At 34.7% G+C, this 17,668-nt stretch overlaps 1 protein-coding gene across 1 annotated transcript in view; it reads left to right on the top strand.

Annotated features, from left to right (window-relative positions):
• The window catches only part of LOC136065873 (uncharacterized), a 34,244-nt gene extending 17,116 nt beyond the window's left edge, over positions 1–17,128 (top strand). Inside the window, exons 4-5 of the mRNA XM_065769653.1 lie at positions 15,139–15,264; positions 16,983–17,128. Of these exons, the coding sequence (XP_065625725.1) occupies positions 15,139–15,264; positions 16,983–17,128 (272 nt within the window). The remainder of the gene's footprint in view (positions 1–15,138; positions 15,265–16,982) is intronic.
• Positions 17,129–17,668: the final 540 nt, after the last annotated feature.

Raw genomic sequence — 17,668 nt, 5'->3', positions numbered from 1 at the left:
ATCTTTATCCACAGCATCTTCCTCCGAAGAGTCATGAGATACAACTCTCTCATCAATTGTTTTAAGAGCTAGAGACTTGCTCTTCTTCTGTGTGGGCAGGGGTAACTCATATGTTTGCAAAGAACCATCCAACTCTTGAACCTTAATGTCGTCAAGATCTTTGCTCTCTTCAATGGCTGTTACTTCACGGAAACTCTCTTGTAGTGACCGAAAGATCTTCCTTACAATTTTCGAATCCTCCGTCTTTTCCCCTAAATTGAATTTCCCAACAACCACTTCATTCAATTTACTGTAAAACGAATCAAAAGACTCATCCTCACTCATCTTTAACTTCTCAAAGCGAGTGGTCAACATTTGAAGTTTAGTGTCCTTCACTTTCTTAGTCCCCTCATAAGTTGTCTCCAGAATCTCCCATGCTTCCCTAGCAATGGTGATATGTGATATCCGGTGAAATTCTTCTGGAGAGACACCACAGAAAATAGCATTCAATGCCTTGCTATTTGCATTGGCCGCCGCAAGAGCAGCCTTATCCCAAGTAAACTTGGTAGCCTCCGGCTTTGTCCAACCTACTTCAACTGCATCCCACATAGCATCATCAATAGAACACAAAAACGCCATCATACAGACTTTCCAAAAAGCATAATTATTACCATAAAAAAATGGTGGTACATTAAGAGATTGAGACCTATCCATCTCAAATGGGGTCAGGGATCACACTTAGATATTTAAATCACAACAAGTGTACTCGCTGTGATACCAATTGAATGTTCAAAATGGGTATAATCCACCCTTGAACGTTTAGACCCCAAAATGCAAAATATCAATTCAAGCTTATAATCAAACAATTAATGTGCGAAACATGAACATAAGCCAAATATAGAATTGATAAATAATCTAAGCCAAATATAAACACATCCACAGCAGTAGCAGTAAATATAAGGCAAAGATAATGGGAAGGAGGATGCAAACACACGGACAACACACGATGTGTTATCGAAGAGGAAACCGAAGCTCTCGGGGTAAAACCTCTCTGCCGTCCTCCAAGCGGTAAATAATCCACTAAAGAATGTAGTTAGGATACATGAACAGCAGAAGACCCTCCAAGCTTCTTACTCCAACGAGGTTACGCCAAACCTATTTCTTCTTTAGCTTCCCGGATTTTGCTACTAGACCATAGCATAAACCAATGTGAATTGGTTCCTTCCTAACTACTTCCCAACAGTACCAAATAAACCTTCTCACGAATGTGGGTGTGGTGAGAAAAGAATTTGGTCAAAAGTCTCTCAATGGTATGATAATGGAGAGGGAGAGAGTAGAGGAATTTGAAGAGTCTTTAAGGTAAAGATTTTGGATGAATCAATCTTATATTTCTCTAAGGTTTCTCTCACAAAATTCTCTCTAGAAGCTCTACTCATTTGGTGGGTATAAGGGTCTATATATAGTGAGGTGAGAAAGGAATGCGAAGAGTTAGTTTTTCCTAAATAGGGCTGATTGGCGGCTTGGCCTCGCGATTGGTCTGAGTCGCGAGTTAAAGCCGCAAGATAACGGCCTGGCCAACCCGGGACTTTTGTCCTGTAGTGTGACAGCTGGCGCGACCCTTCAGCTCCCTATGTGCTTCTCTCGTGCCTGCAGTTGGCGGCTTGCCAGTCGCAAGTCAGCCGCGAGTCCTAGCCGCGAAACTTTGCCTTATTGCACATACTTGAGTTTTTCTTCACATCTTCTCACACACTACCCTTACATAAATTTCACCTAAATACAGGGTTACTAAGTGTTTAAATTACAAGCAAATTGGCACGGAATAAAGCCAACATTATGGTTGATTAAATTCAACCTTACAAACATAAGGGGTCAAGGATTACACTTAAGTTTTTAAACCAAAACTAGTGTTGGGATACATGAATAGCAATAGAACCTCCAAGCCTAATCTACCCGATGCACCTAAGCCCTCCAAGCTTCTTGCTCCAACAAGGTTAATCCTAACCGTGTATTCTAGCTTTCTGGATCCCGCAATAAGCCCATTGCATTTGCTATCCTTGGCATCTTCCAATGCTCCCCAAGCTCCAAAAACACTCTCAACACTTTAAATGGGTGTGGGTAGTGTTTGGGTACAAATCTCCTCTCAATGGGTATAACATTGGGAGAGGGAAGAAGAAGAGACTACAAAAATTTCTTTCTAAGAATGAGTAGCTCTCTTTCTAATAAGGTGAGTGTATTGTAGAAACCTCTCTTAGGGTTTTTCTCTCAATAGGCTCCTTAACATTTCTGTGGATAATGAGGGTATATATAGTATAAGTGAAGGGCAAATAAGTCACACTTAAAAATCCTCTAACCAGGGAAATTTGGGGGTCACTCGTGGGTTGACTAAGTTGCGAAAACAGTTGGCATAGCTAGAACATGACTCTTCAACTTCTACAACTGGCACTTAACTCTTCAGCTTTTGGCATGTACTCCTCATGTGACTTTTAGTTGTCTTGATCAAATCTCTACCGCTTAATAATAAACCTATTACAAATAAATCCCACAAAATACAAGGAAATAAACTTATGCAATTACAACATTTTTTGTCATGGAATAAGCCAATACTAATGTTATGAGAAAAATCATAACTTAACATTATATACCAATTACCTAAAGGTCAACAAAGGGAATATCTAGAAGCAGTTTAAATTTTTTTAGAGGAAAAAAAAAAAAAATAAACTCTCTCACTCTATAATATATATATATATATATATTTCAAGTTTCTCCAGATTGGACTTATCCAATTCTTCCTTATCTTCAACCTTGATTTCTTCAACTGTGGTAGTGAAAGCTATGAATTTTTCTTCTTGATCATTGTCCGAATCACTATCTAGTTCAGTGTCACTCAAGCTTGCAGTTAAGGATTTGCTTTTGCCTGTGAACTTGAGATAGGTAGGACATTCTGGTTTCATGTGACCATAACCTTGGCAACCAAAACATTTAAATCTAGATAGAATAGTAGAGCTTTGACCGGCCTCTTTGTAGTCCTTCTTAGGCTTGTCTTGAACCTTGTTGGAGTTGAAACTAGTTTTTTTTTTTTTTTTTTTTTTTTTTTTTTTTTTTTTTTTTTACGATCTTTGACCTTCAACTACACATTTGATTTCTTGATAAATTTCTTAAACTACTTAGTAATGCAAGCTTTGAGTTTAGTCTGTTCATCATCAAATGGTTCTTTCTCTTCATCATCTTTGACTTTAAGAGCCATATTTTTTCTCTTTCTACCCTTACCAATCTTGACTAATCCCATCTCATAAGTTTGGAGATTTCCTATGTGTTTTATCAGTGGAATTTTGTCAATGTCTTTTGACTCTTTAATAGTTGTGTTCTTGATGTGAAACCTTTCTTGAAGAGATCAAGGAATCTTTCTCATAATCCTATGTTCAGAAATGTTTTCACCTAGATTGAAGGAGGAGTTCACGACGTCCTTGAGTTTTGCATAAAACTCATCAAATATCTCATGTTTCCCCATTCAAATTTCCTCAAAGCTACTTGTTAATCTCTAAAGCTTCACGTCCTTTACTACCTTGGTTCCTTTATAGGTGGTCTTGAAGATCGTCTAAGCTTCCGTAGCACTTTTAGTTGAAGATATATTCTTGAATTCTTAATTGGTCACAGCTAGCATCCTTGATCTGTTCATCATCCTTGATCGTCCAAGCTGCTTGAAGTGCTCGTGTTCTAGTTAGCATCCTTGATCTTTTCAACATCCCAACTATCAAGAGCCTCAGTGGGTTTGGTCTATCTTACGTCTACAGCAAGCAAAACTTTCTCATCTAGGGACTGCAAAAAGGCTCTCATACGTATTTTCCAATATGCATAGTTAGTCTCATCAAACAAAGGAGGTATTATTAAAGATTGACCAAAATCTATGATAACAAGGTTCAATAGATCACAATACAAAGATTAAAACCTAATCAGAGTGTGCATGCTTTGATACCACTTGTTGGGTTATAAATTGACCAGTTAATTAATTCAATAATAAGTTGATTATTATTAATTACTGAAATAACGTGGAGATATGAACAAATCACCAAAAATCTTAAGTGTAACAGAAATTAAATTTGATCGGTGATTTGTTAACAAATATTGGGAAAAACTTCACAAGTATAAAAATCTACCAGGTGACGTTTTTGTACACTACTCCTAAGATTCTTAATCAAGAAAGAATTACAAGTATAAGAATATTACCAATAGCTATCCCAAAATACAACGATGTTGAACTTTTGCTCCAATTCAATTGGACTGATCTTGAAAACTTCCTTCTTGCGTGAATCTTAGTAGTGACTAAAAGTTTGACAAATCTATACTGACTAACTACAGCAACTTGAGAGTTTTGTGGGTGCAAAGTTCTTCAATCCACCTTGAGATCTAAAGCACTTGGTAAGAACCCTAAGGCAAACAAGAGTTAAACAGCTTCAAGGAGGTGTAGCAGTAGTATGTCTTGTGTGTTATGTTTCTTCTATGATGTATAAAATATGTCTTTTATATCTCTGGAAACCTTAGGCAAAACACCTAGAAGCTTTAGTCATCATAGGTGAAAATAATATTAAAAGTTGAATCTGCATTTCTAATAGATGAGAGTATTGAGGAGGTATGGATTCATTAAATCTCAATAGTTTGAAGAGTGCAATAGGATATGAGATCTTTTGTTTTGCTTTTATGACTGTAATCTTATGTCTTCAAATACCACTTGTTATTTTGATCTTGAAACCACTTAGAAACTACCAACTACAATAAAGTTGTTTTTCATAGGATATGCCAATTCATAAAAAATGCCCTTACAAATATGCTCATTTGGTGCAAATGGGCTAACACTTTTGCCAACCCAAGAATAATGTGGAATCTCTATTTCTTAGAGAGGTAGTTTTCTTTAAGTCCATTGCGGAGATGCTTATACAAACTCCCACCAAAATTTGAGAGTGATAGTGAGGGTGAGGGAGAGGTTTGAGTAATCTAGAGAGAGAGTTAGGGAATTAATATTTTCCCCAAATTTTAACTCCGTGAACATAAATTTGGATTTTTTTTTTTTTTTTTTAACTTGACTGTATACATTGGAGATTGATGTAAAAAAAATATTTTAAAAAATTTGGGTGTTAGTCCATCAACATTTTCATAACATTAATGGTAAAGACAAATTGAATGACATCTGAAAATTTAAGGACAAATTGACACAATTGAAAGATTAAGAAACAAATTGCCATATGATGTAAGAGACATGGACTAATTATGTAATTTACACATCTTCTATTTTATAATCAACGTTGAAAAAGGCCTTATTGATAGCAAGAAATGGATTACAAGATAGCTAGTTGGGTTTGCTCCTTTACTATAGCATCAACAAAAACATTTGGAGTTGTACCCATTGCAAACAACCAAAAAATCTATTATTGAGAGACTAGGATGCTAAAACATGAACAGTACTATTGGACTCTCTTGGGTCTACTTAAATTCCAAGCTGCAACCTGAGAACTTTAGCATTAAAGTTTCTTGAGCTAGAATTGAATTTCTCTATGGAACTGCAAAACTAGGATTAATGAGAGCATCTACACTAGATAAATTTAGTTCTTGCTAAAAATTAGTTTAATATGATGGGATAAATTTAGTTGTAATTTCAACCATATTTACTTTATTGATGTATTGAAATTGTACAACTTTTAAAAATATTTAGAAAATTACATCACTTTATTGATTATTGAAATTCTACCAACTGATACCAAAATTGTATGGGGCAACCTAAACTTATTTGATATGATAAATAATGATAGGGTGGATGAATATTATTTATGTTTTCTAGTTATATAGAATAAGAAAAATACTAAAAAAGTAAAAGGATCGATTAGCTCACCACTAAAGCAAACCCAGATGGATACAGATATTACCACCCAAAGGAGTTTAACTAAGGATATAGAACTATTTTGGCTTACCATTCTATGGGATATAGATTATTACCACCCAAAGAGATACAGAAACCATGACTCACCAGCCAAAGAAATTCACCTAAGGGATAAGAGTTAATTTAGAAGAAATCCATCTTCTGAAAAGCACAAGCATCTTCTGAAATCAATCTTCTGAAAAACACTCACTTAACCTGACTAAAGTTAGACATGACTCTTAGGAACTAGAAACACAATAAAATACTTGTCTGCGCCAAAGGCATTGTAGCTGAATTAGCACCTTCTAGGGGGGAAAGGGTTCGAGCTACAGGGTTAGCAGCATGTTGTAATTATTTCTAAAAAAAAAGAAAAATACTTGTCTGCCTAGTAGAAATAAAATATAAAGTCTAATTCAACATAAGAGACACTAATTAAAGACTATTTGACTTTATTATTAATGATAAAAAAAAGTTCAAAATAATGGGCTGTTCTTCTAATCTTCAAGAAAAGCTTTTGGGCTGGACTAACATGAGATTGAGCCTGCTGGAACTTGGGACACTTTGGTGTCAAGAGGAATAAAGACATGATAAATGAATGTTTTCTTGAAAACCAATATTAAATACTTTTTGACTTCTTGGAGAAAATGACTTATTATTATCCTTCAAATCTTCTAAATTGTTAGGAAAATAATGGCTTTATTTACTGGGCTTGAAAATCAACTTGGTTGGGCTTAAGAAACTGATTGGATTGGGCTGTAGGAACATTCATTAAAACTTCACTTGGCAAACAATTATTGGTACATGCCAATTCTTTTTGTCATGTGTTAATAATAAATTCCACCATTGCAATAAATATCCCTACAACCTCCTTTAAATACTCCATCAATTTTTTTCCCTTTTTTTCTTGGAAAAAACTGAATTTTTGGTATAAATAAGAGTAACCTAAAAGGCTTTTGTTTTTTTTTTTTGGTGGGGGGGGGGGGGGGGGTGGGAAGTGTTGAGTAACCTAAAAGGCAAGTCTTAACAAATTAATTTGAGTAACATATTTCTCTTTTAAGTGTAAACAATAAATAAATAAATAAATAAACCAAAACATATGTGTGTGTATTCAACTATTTATTATCATTCTCATTGGAGTCATAGGGGAAAAAAACTAAATTATTAACATTTTTATTTTAAGTGTATATTACTATTACACACCATTTGGGGGATTCTAGGTTTAAATACACTATTCTTATACTTTCGTGTTACACACACCTATATTTACCATTTCTATTTAAGTTTTAGAGGAAAAAATGAATACAAAATAAAAAATTACAGTGAATCATGGACTTTGAGTTCAAAAGAAAAAAAAGATTTACGCATTTAAAATTTTGAATATAATACATGAATTAGTACAATACATGGATACATGTCCTTTTGTATTACACACACACACAAAATGTCAATTAATGGTTTGTATAACCCACAAGTATAGTTAATGGGTAGTTACATAGAACAAAAAAAGTTAGGGGTTATTATATCATCATTTATAACTCATAACTCTTCGATTTCTTACATCTGTGTAACTTATATCTACTCATCTCCCACATATATATATATATATATATTATTTCATTGTAAATGATAATTGCACTACATATAACAAACTATATTATGAATTCCAATTGCAACAAAAGTATTCTCACACAGGTACAACAACTTATATCTTTTGACTACTTATCCTCTCTCTCTCTCTGTTTTTTATTTTATTTTTTTTAAAGTTATTTAATCTTTTCTCTGTATTCTATCAATATTCATTTGATTTTTGAAGTTATTTTTCTATTTTATTTGACGAAGAAAATAAATAGAAATAACAAACTATATTATGAATTCCAATTGCAACAAAAATATTCTCACAAAGGTACAACAACTTATATCTTTTGTCAACTTATCCTCTCTTTTTTATTTCAAGTTATTTAATCTTTTCTCTGTATTCTATCAATCTTAATTTCATTTTTGAAGTTATTTTTCTATTTTATTTGACGAAGAAAATAAATAGAAAGTAATTAATCTCAAAGTTGTTATTGATGATGTTCTTTGTATATTGAAAGTCATCGATAAATTAAAGAAATCCTGAAGTCAAGTAACAAAGAGAGACAGAAAATGTGAGATTTCACTTCTTTTGATGTTGATAAAGTTCTATTGTTTGTTGATATTCTCAACAAATAAGCTTCCAAGTACTTTTTTTTTTCTTGTGGTTAAATAGCAGATTTGATTCCATTGATGATATTAACTATTGGTATGTACACTATTTTTGAGAAGCATATACNCTTCTTCTGTGTGGGCAGGGGTAACTCATATGTTTGCAAAGAACCATCCAACTCTTGAACCTTAATGTCGTCAAGATCTTTGCTCTCTTCAATGGCTGTTACTTCACGGAAACTCTCTTGTAGTGACCGAAAGATCTTCCTTACAATTTTCGAATCCTCCGTCTTTTCCCCTAAATTGAATTTCCCAACAACCACTTCATTCAATTTACTGTAAAACGAATCAAAAGACTCATCCTCACTCATCTTTAACTTCTCAAAGCGAGTGGTCAACATTTGAAGTTTAGTGTCCTTCACTTTCTTAGTCCCCTCATAAGTTGTCTCCAGAATCTCCCATGCTTCCCTAGCAATGGTGATATGTGATATCCGGTGAAATTCTTCTGGAGAGACACCACAGAAAATAGCATTCAATGCCTTGCTATTTGCATTGGCCGCCGCAAGAGCAGCCTTATCCCAAGTAAACTTGGTAGCCTCCGGCTTTGTCCAACCTACTTCAACTGCATCCCACATAGCATCATCAATAGAACACAAAAACGCCATCATACAGACTTTCCAAAAAGCATAATTATTACCATAAAAAAATGGTGGTACATTAAGAGATTGAGACCTATCCATCTCAAATGGGGTCAGGGATCACACTTAGATATTTAAATCACAACAAGTGTACTCGCTGTGATACCAATTGAATGTTCAAAATGGGTATAATCCACCCTTGAACGTTTAGACCCCAAAATGCAAAATATCAATTCAAGCTTATAATCAAACAATTAATGTGCGAAACATGAACATAAGCCAAATATAGAATTGATAAATAATCTAAGCCAAATATAAACACATCCACAGCAGTAGCAGTAAATATAAGGCAAAGATAATGGGAAGGAGGATGCAAACACACGGACAACACACGATGTGTTATCGAAGAGGAAACCGAAGCTCTCGGGGTAAAACCTCTCTGCCGTCCTCCAAGCGGTAAATAATCCACTAAAGAATGTAGTTAGGATACATGAACAGCAGAAGACCCTCCAAGCTTCTTACTCCAACGAGGTTACGCCAAACCTATTTCTTCTTTAGCTTCCCGGATTTTGCTACTAGACCATAGCATAAACCAATGTGAATTGGTTCCTTCCTAACTACTTCCCAACAGTACCAAATAAACCTTCTCACGAATGTGGGTGTGGTGAGAAAAGAATTTGGTCAAAAGTCTCTCAATGGTATGATAATGGAGAGGGAGAGAGTAGAGGAATTTGAAGAGTCTTTAAGGTAAAGATTTTGGATGAATCAATCTTATATTTCTCTAAGGTTTCTCTCACAAAATTCTCTCTAGAAGCTCTACTCATTTGGTGGGTATAAGGGTCTATATATAGTGAGGTGAGAAAGGAATGCGAAGAGTTAGTTTTTCCTAAATAGGGCTGATTGGCGGCTTGGCCTCGCGATTGGTCTGAGTCGCGAGTTAAAGCCGCAAGATAACGGCCTGGCCAACCCGGGACTTTTGTCCTGTAGTGTGACAGCTGGCGCGACCCTTCAGCTCCCTATGTGCTTCTCTCGTGCCTGCAGTTGGCGGCTTGCCAGTCGCAAGTCAGCCGCGAGTCCTAGCCGCGAAACTTTGCCTTATTGCACATACTTGAGTTTTTCTTCACATCTTCTCACACACTACCCTTACATAAATTTCACCTAAATACAGGGTTACTAAGTGTTTAAATTACAAGCAAATTGGCACGGAATAAAGCCAACATTATGGTTGATTAAATTCAACCTTACAAACATAAGGGGTCAAGGATTACACTTAAGTTTTTAAACCAAAACTAGTGTTGGGATACATGAATAGCAATAGAACCTCCAAGCCTAATCTACCCGATGCACCTAAGCCCTCCAAGCTTCTTGCTCCAACAAGGTTAATCCTAACCGTGTATTCTAGCTTTCTGGATCCCGCAATAAGCCCATTGCATTTGCTATCCTTGGCATCTTCCAATGCTCCCCAAGCTCCAAAAACACTCTCAACACTTTAAATGGGTGTGGGTAGTGTTTGGGTACAAATCTCCTCTCAATGGGTATAACATTGGGAGAGGGAAGAAGAAGAGACTACAAAAATTTCTTTCTAAGAATGAGTAGCTCTCTTTCTAATAAGGTGAGTGTATTGTAGAAACCTCTCTTAGGGTTTTTCTCTCAATAGGCTCCTTAACATTTCTGTGGATAATGAGGGTATATATAGTATAAGTGAAGGGCAAATAAGTCACACTTAAAAATCCTCTAACCAGGGAAATTTGGGGGTCACTCGTGGGTTGACTAAGTTGCGAAAACAGTTGGCATAGCTAGAACATGACTCTTCAACTTCTACAACTGGCACTTAACTCTTCAGCTTTTGGCATGTACTCCTCATGTGACTTTTAGTTGTCTTGATCAAATCTCTACCGCTTAATAATAAACCTATTACAAATAAATCCCACAAAATACAAGGAAATAAACTTATGCAATTACAACATTTTTTGTCATGGAATAAGCCAATACTAATGTTATGAGAAAAATCATAACTTAACATTATATACCAATTACCTAAAGGTCAACAAAGGGAATATCTAGAAGCAGTTTAAATTTTTTTAGAGGAAAAAAAAAAAAAATAAACTCTCTCACTCTATAATATATATATATATATATATTTTTTTTGTGTGTGGCTAAACTACAAAATTGGTCTATATCTTTTTTCACCATATGTTAATTTGGTTTTTAACTTTCAATTGTGTCAATTTGGTCCTTAACATTTTCAATGTCTTATCAATTTGGTTCCTACTATTAAATGTTGGATGGAAAATGTTGATGTGACTAATACCCCAAATTTTTTTTAAAAATTTTTTTTTACATCAACTGCCAATTGTAAAGTAACATCAGATTAAAAAAAAAAAAAAAAATCCAAATTTATGTTCCCACGAGAGTTAAAATTTGGGGAAAAATTTTAAATCCCATAACTCTCTCTCTCTCTCTCTCTCTCTCTAGATTACTCAAACCTCTCCTTTCCCTTACTCTCCTCCAACTGCATAAAACAAACATTAGATGAGATAACAAATGACAGATTCAGTCCATCTGATCTATACATAAGAAGTATCATCTTAACAAATATATAATGTGTCTTATATCCATATCAAACCGGTGAATAGGAATCCGACATTACAACTGAATAAAATTAATAAAAGAACACAAACAAAGATTGTGAAGAACAAGACAATCAATCTTTTTCCTTTTTCTTCTATTGCTCAAAATAAACAAACAAACGTACTAGATTTATTTTCACCGGAAAATACATTGTATGTTGCCTTTTTTCAATCTCTAGAACTTAGATTCACTCTAATTCTTCCTATTTGATGGAACCTGGGAAGCACAAATTAAACCAAGTTTTATCACTGGAATTGCCTTCTGTGCTAGAAAATTGTGTCGGAGCCTCCCATCAACAAAATCCTCCACCTTCCCTTCCTACAATGCCTCTCTCACCATGTCATAAAGCACCCCACATCATCCTCCATATACTCCATAGGTTTTTTCCTGTCATCACCTCCAAAACCAATTTCCTAAACCCATACACATCACATTTCTTAGTGATAAACAAACTCAGGAGCGATGTCCTCAAGAGCACTCTAGATTTTGTTGCTCAAAATAGAACGGTCTAACATTGGCAATAGCCTTGTGAGGCCAAAGTCTCCTACTTTTGGCTCACCAAAGTTGTCTATTAGAACATTTGTTGGTTTTATTTTGTTATGAATAATTTTGGGTTATAAATTGACCCCCAGCTAATTAATTCAATTAATGAAGTTGATTAGTTATTCAAATTACTTGCAATAACGTAGAGGCATGAACAAATCACCAAAAAAATCTAGAGTGTAACAGAAATTAAATTTGACATGGTGATTTGTTAACAAATATTGAAAACCTTTACAAGGCAAAAACCCCTCCTAGTGAATTTCAAGTAACTAATCCCAAGATGCTACTAATCAAGAACAAGACATTACAAGTATAAAGAATTTTACCACTACTTAGCTTATCCCAAAATACCAATTTACAGTTGAACATTTGCTCCAATTCCCAATTGGACTTGATCTTGCAAAATACTTCTTCTTTTGCATGGATCCTAGTATGTGACTAATAGTTTGTACGAATCATAATACGTGACTAACTACAGCAACTTGAGAGTTGTTGTTGGGTGCAAAGTTCTTCAATTCACGCTTGTAGATCTAAAAGCAACTTAGTACAGAACCCTAAGGCACACAAGAGTTACAACAGCTTCACAGGAATGTGTAGCATAGTAGATGTCTCTGTGTCTATGTTATCTTCTTATGACAACTATAAAATATGTCATTTATATCTCTAGAAACCTTAGGCACAAAACCCTAGAAGGCTTTAGTCATCATAGGTTGAAAATAAATCTAAAAGTTGAAATCTGCATTTCTTGATAGATCGAGAGATATTGAGGCAAGTATCGCGATCTATTAAATCTCAATAGATTGAAATGTGTCAATTTAGGAATCGAGATCTTCTGTTTTGCCTTTTATGCACTGTAATCTTCATGTCTTCAAAATACCACTTGTTATATTGATCTTGAAACCACTTAGAAACTACCGAACTACAAGTAGAGTATGTTTTGTCATAGGATATGCCAATTACATAAAAAAATGACCCTTACAATCTTCCCCTTTGACAATCCGTGACAAAATCACAAGATTATATTGAATGTCCTAGAATACATTCTAATTAAGATTACACAGAAACAATAAGTTTACTTTGATACTTGAAATCTTGAAAAGTTTTGCAAGAAGAGAGATCAAGGTATGAATATGACTTTGTAACCTGTCTTTAAATTGAAACACTAAACAAGATACAACAAGGCATCGAATGTGAAAAGTAGACAAGTTATATAAAAGAGATAGCATGTGCATTAGATAAGAAAAGAAAACACATGTAGGATAAGAAGAAGAACGTAATCTCATATATATATATATATATATTAAACTCTCTCTCTCTCTCTCTCTCTCTCTCTCTCTCTCTCTCTCTCTCTTTTTAAGTTATTTAATCTTTTCTCTGTATTCTATCAATCTTCATTTGATTTTTGAAGTTATTCTTCTATTTTATTTGACAAAGAAAATAAATAGAAATAACAAACTATATTATGAATTCCAATTGCAACAAAAGTATTCTCACACAGGTACAACAACTTATATCTTTTGACAACTTATCCTCTCTCTCTCTCTGTTTTTTATTTTATTTTTTTTAAAGTTATTTAATCTTTTCTCTGTATTCTATCAATATTCATTTGATTTTTGAAGTTATTTTTCTATTTTATTTGACGAAGAAAATAAATAGAAATAACAAACTATATTATGAATTCCAATTGCAACAAAAATATTCTCACAAAGGTACAACAACTTATATCTTTTGTCAACTTATCCTCTCTTTTTTATTTCAAGTTATTTAATCTTTTCTCTGTATTCTATCAATCTTAATTTCATTTTTGAAGTTATTTTTCTATTTTATTTGACGAAGAAAATAAATAGAAAGTAATTAATCTCAAAGTTGTTATTGATGATGTTCTTTGTATATTGAAAGTCATCGATAAATTAAAGAAATCCTGAAGTCAAGTAACAAAGAGAGACAGAAAATGTGAGATTTCACTTCTTTTGATGTTGATAAAGTTCTATTGTTTGTTGATATTCTCAACAAATAAGCTTCCAAGTACTTTTTTTTTTCTTGTGGTTAAATAGCAGATTTGATTCCATTGATGATATTAACTATTGGTATGTACACTATTTTTGAGAAGCATATACAAGTGGGTAATTCAAAATTGCTCAATTGGTTTTCTCATTCTATTATTTACAATTTATTCTTTGAAAATGGGAAAAAAAGTAATCGAATTTAGTCACAAATTAAAAGAGGACAACAAAAAATAATAACAAACCTTTAGGCTACGCTTGTTTCGGGTGTAAATGGAATTGGTAAAATATTTTACACCGTTGTGCATGTTTGGGTACACATGTAAAATAAAGTCAAATCGAAAATAAAAAGGTTTGACTGTAAAATATTCCCTTTGACCCGTAAAATAAATTATACATTTATTTTACCTTCAAAAAATTTTTGGACTCACACAAGCCAAGAGAGAGAGAGAGAGCTACTCATGCCAAGCCCATGCCGAGAAGGAAGGAGATGGTACCACTAGTGAAGCCTAGAACAAGTCCCTGACCCATAGCCTTGCCGTCGTGCCTGAAACTCGTCATCGTTGCCGCTTAAAGCTCGTTGTCGTTCGAAACTCTAGAATGTTGTCGCCTGAAGCTCTTTGTCATTCGAAGCTCTAGATCAAAGCTCGTCGTTGCCGCCACCCTGTAGCTCATCTCCTTCACCTCTCTATCTCGTCTTCGCTGCCTCTAGATTGACCACCCTTGATCGAATCTCTATTTCTTTCTCGATCTACCTCTCTTTTTCCCTCAGTCTCTCACTCTTTTTTCATCCCTCTCTCAGTTTTACCGAGTTTGAGAGTTTAACGATTAGTTTTATTTTGATTTTTGTTTCTTTAAGTTCATCTAATGAAATTTTTTATTATAAAATTTGTTTAGAACTTGAGAAAATGTAGAAAAATACCATTTTCAAAATGTTACCAAACACCTGAAAATATTTTTCAATATAATTTTCAGGATGCAACCAAACACTTGAAAATATTTTCCTTACCTAAAAATATTTTCACTTGAAAATATTTTACACTTGGAAATAATTTACATTGCCAAACACAGCCTAGTCACAAATAAAAACATGCTTTCTTTTTCTTTTATGTTTATTGAATATATATTTAATTATTTTTTTTTCTCTTAGAAAAGATAACTGCTCATACTATCATTCATTGCACCAAATTTGTACTGGTCATCTTTTTTAATAAATTTATGCTGTAGATTGATCTAGAATTTTTTATGAAAGGAATACCTGTAGAATTGCCTCCAAAATTTACCATCAAAGAAACTCGTTCGAACATTCCACAAGAAGATTCGAACATTCCAGAAGAAGAAAGACACAAAAGCAATGGAGTAAAAAATGTCGGGTCAGGTATGTTGCTTTCTAAACTCTCTTTCCTTGAGTTTTGGCTTCTAACAATGAGAATCACATTTGGGCAACCTCTTTTGTTCTGTTACGATAAGTACGTGTACGTTGAAGAATACATTCAGGACTCCCTTTATCATAGGCGACATTAGTAAATAAATTACATTTCTTTTGTACACAATATTTCTTTAACGTAAACATCAAACATCACATAGTTTCGACTAGAAGGAAAAGTAAAACAAGGAAATGATTAAGTTAATATTTTAAGAAATTCCTTAAAAAGAAAAGGGTGATCGCTGATCAAGCCATAATAATGGTGCACTCTCATGTACCATAATATTGTAGTAGGATGGCGATAAACTTCCCATTAGAGCATAGAAAAAGACTAACCATCCGGCTAGTTTGATTAAAATTAGACAAGGCAACACAAAAGAGGGGTGACCAGTGGGCTGACCTTGTAGCTTGCCATAATAACCGCAAACTACAGTACCCATGTATATTTTTTTCATCTCACTCTCTATGATTAATTACGTGCCTATTGTGTTGTTGATTGTTGTGGGTGGCAGTACCGGTGGTGACTTTGGTGATTGTGTTTTCATGGGTGGTTGCTGTCGATGCTAGTTTTTGTTTCATGGTTTGTTGAGGTGGCTTTGGTTTTATGTGTTTTCGTGGGTGGTGGTTGTGGGTGGCTGTGGTATCTTTGGGTTTGTGGGTTTGCACAGGTAGTGGTCGAGGGTTGAGTTGGTGACTTTGGATTTGAGGGTTTGCCTAAATATTGATTGTTGATAATAGGCCTTGGTCCAACTAATCATGTACAATGGCTCTCTCTCTCTCTCTCTCTCTCCACTATGGCTACCTTATCCAATCGTCCAACTGGGAGTAAACGATGAAGAAGACTTGCGACGTAGCCAATGGAAGAAGGGCAATAGGACTACAAGTCTACAATGCCCTGAGCATGATATTGCGGGAGACAACACTCTCGACCCACACCTTTCAAATTGGTTTGGTCATAACTCACGCCAATGGATAGAGTCGAGAGTGGAGGTTCTACTAATTTTATCATCCTCTCTAGAGGGTTTTACATAGAGTTGTCACTTATTTAATTGGAAAAATAAGAAAACCCAAAGAATTAAAAAGACATCTCTTTCATTGATGTGTTGAAATTTGATGCAAAACAAACAGCACAAGCCTTCTTGGAGCAGCAAGGGCGCCAAAAGTCACAGCATAAAATCAAGGGGAGGTGCTAATAGAGGACATCGGGGTGATGATGTCAGAATTGCATGAAATTTGGCAAGTTGAAAGAAAACGACATTCTAATCCAGAATTGAGACAACTATCTCAAGCATCACCCAAATTTAGGAAATTCTTTCATTAGGGCCCTAAAAACACTGTTTTTACTATTTATAGTATTATTTGTTTTTCCTTAATAACTTTTAGTTTAAAACTCATAATAAGGTCCCCTTTTGTTTAGGATGTCTCTTAGAGACAGTATTTTCAATTTTCACAATTATCTAAATTTTGCTATTTTTGGCAAAAATAGCTATTTTGCCACCTAATTACGTGATTAGCGCGGATTAGGTTTTCTGGGCATTTTCATATCCGCCTTAGGGTTTCTTTTACTATTTTAACATATTGGACCCATCGTGGATTCAAGGTTTTTATTCAGAAGCTAACGTGTTTAGTTTCTTTTCCATTTAGAAAGCAATGTGTTTGTTTTCTTGTAGCTTCCGTGACATTAATTGGTATTAAAGTCTTGAATTTTCCAAGTCTGATGGTAGATAAGCGCGATGGCGACCACCCCATCAAAAATGAAGTTGAAGAACTAGTCCTCACTAGGGTTGAGTTCCAACAATTTCGTGAGGAGAACTAGCAAGTAATGCGCAATCTATGTAAGCAGTCACCACCCTTCTTGCTAGGAACCCTAACCATGACGGCCATGGTGAATGCGACAATAGGAACATGTGTGAACCTCCTCTGCGTGATTATAATAATCAAAACAGGCCTTTAGCCTATGACGAAGATGATAATGAAGATGATGAGTGTGAAGAAAACGTTCATGGAGGATATCGTGGTCCTGTTAGGGAACGTGTTCTTGATAATCAGGAATACAATATGAAGATGGAATTACCTTCTTTTAATGGAGATGTTACTATAAAAGAGCCCTAATATGTTCATGGAGGCAAATGTGAAGGCTGGTGAAGGAATAATTTTTGCCACCAAATTATTAGCAGGAATTGTTCAAGCAATACCAGGATTGTAGACAAGGTTCTAGAATAGTCAATGCCTACATGGAAGAGTTTGATAGGCTGGACAACCATAATGACTTGGCAGAGATAAAGGATCAACAAATAGCTAGGTTTGTGAATGGGTTGAATGTAGGAATTCGGGATCAAGTTTCCTTGCAAACCTT

The sequence above is a fragment of the Quercus suber genome, unplaced genomic scaffold (assembly GCF_002906115.3).
Source record: "Quercus suber isolate HL8 unplaced genomic scaffold, Cork oak 2.0 scaffold_1251, whole genome shotgun sequence".
Taxonomy (NCBI): domain Eukaryota; kingdom Viridiplantae; phylum Streptophyta; class Magnoliopsida; order Fagales; family Fagaceae; genus Quercus; species Quercus suber.
This window is presented reverse-complemented; position numbering and strand designations above follow the sequence as displayed.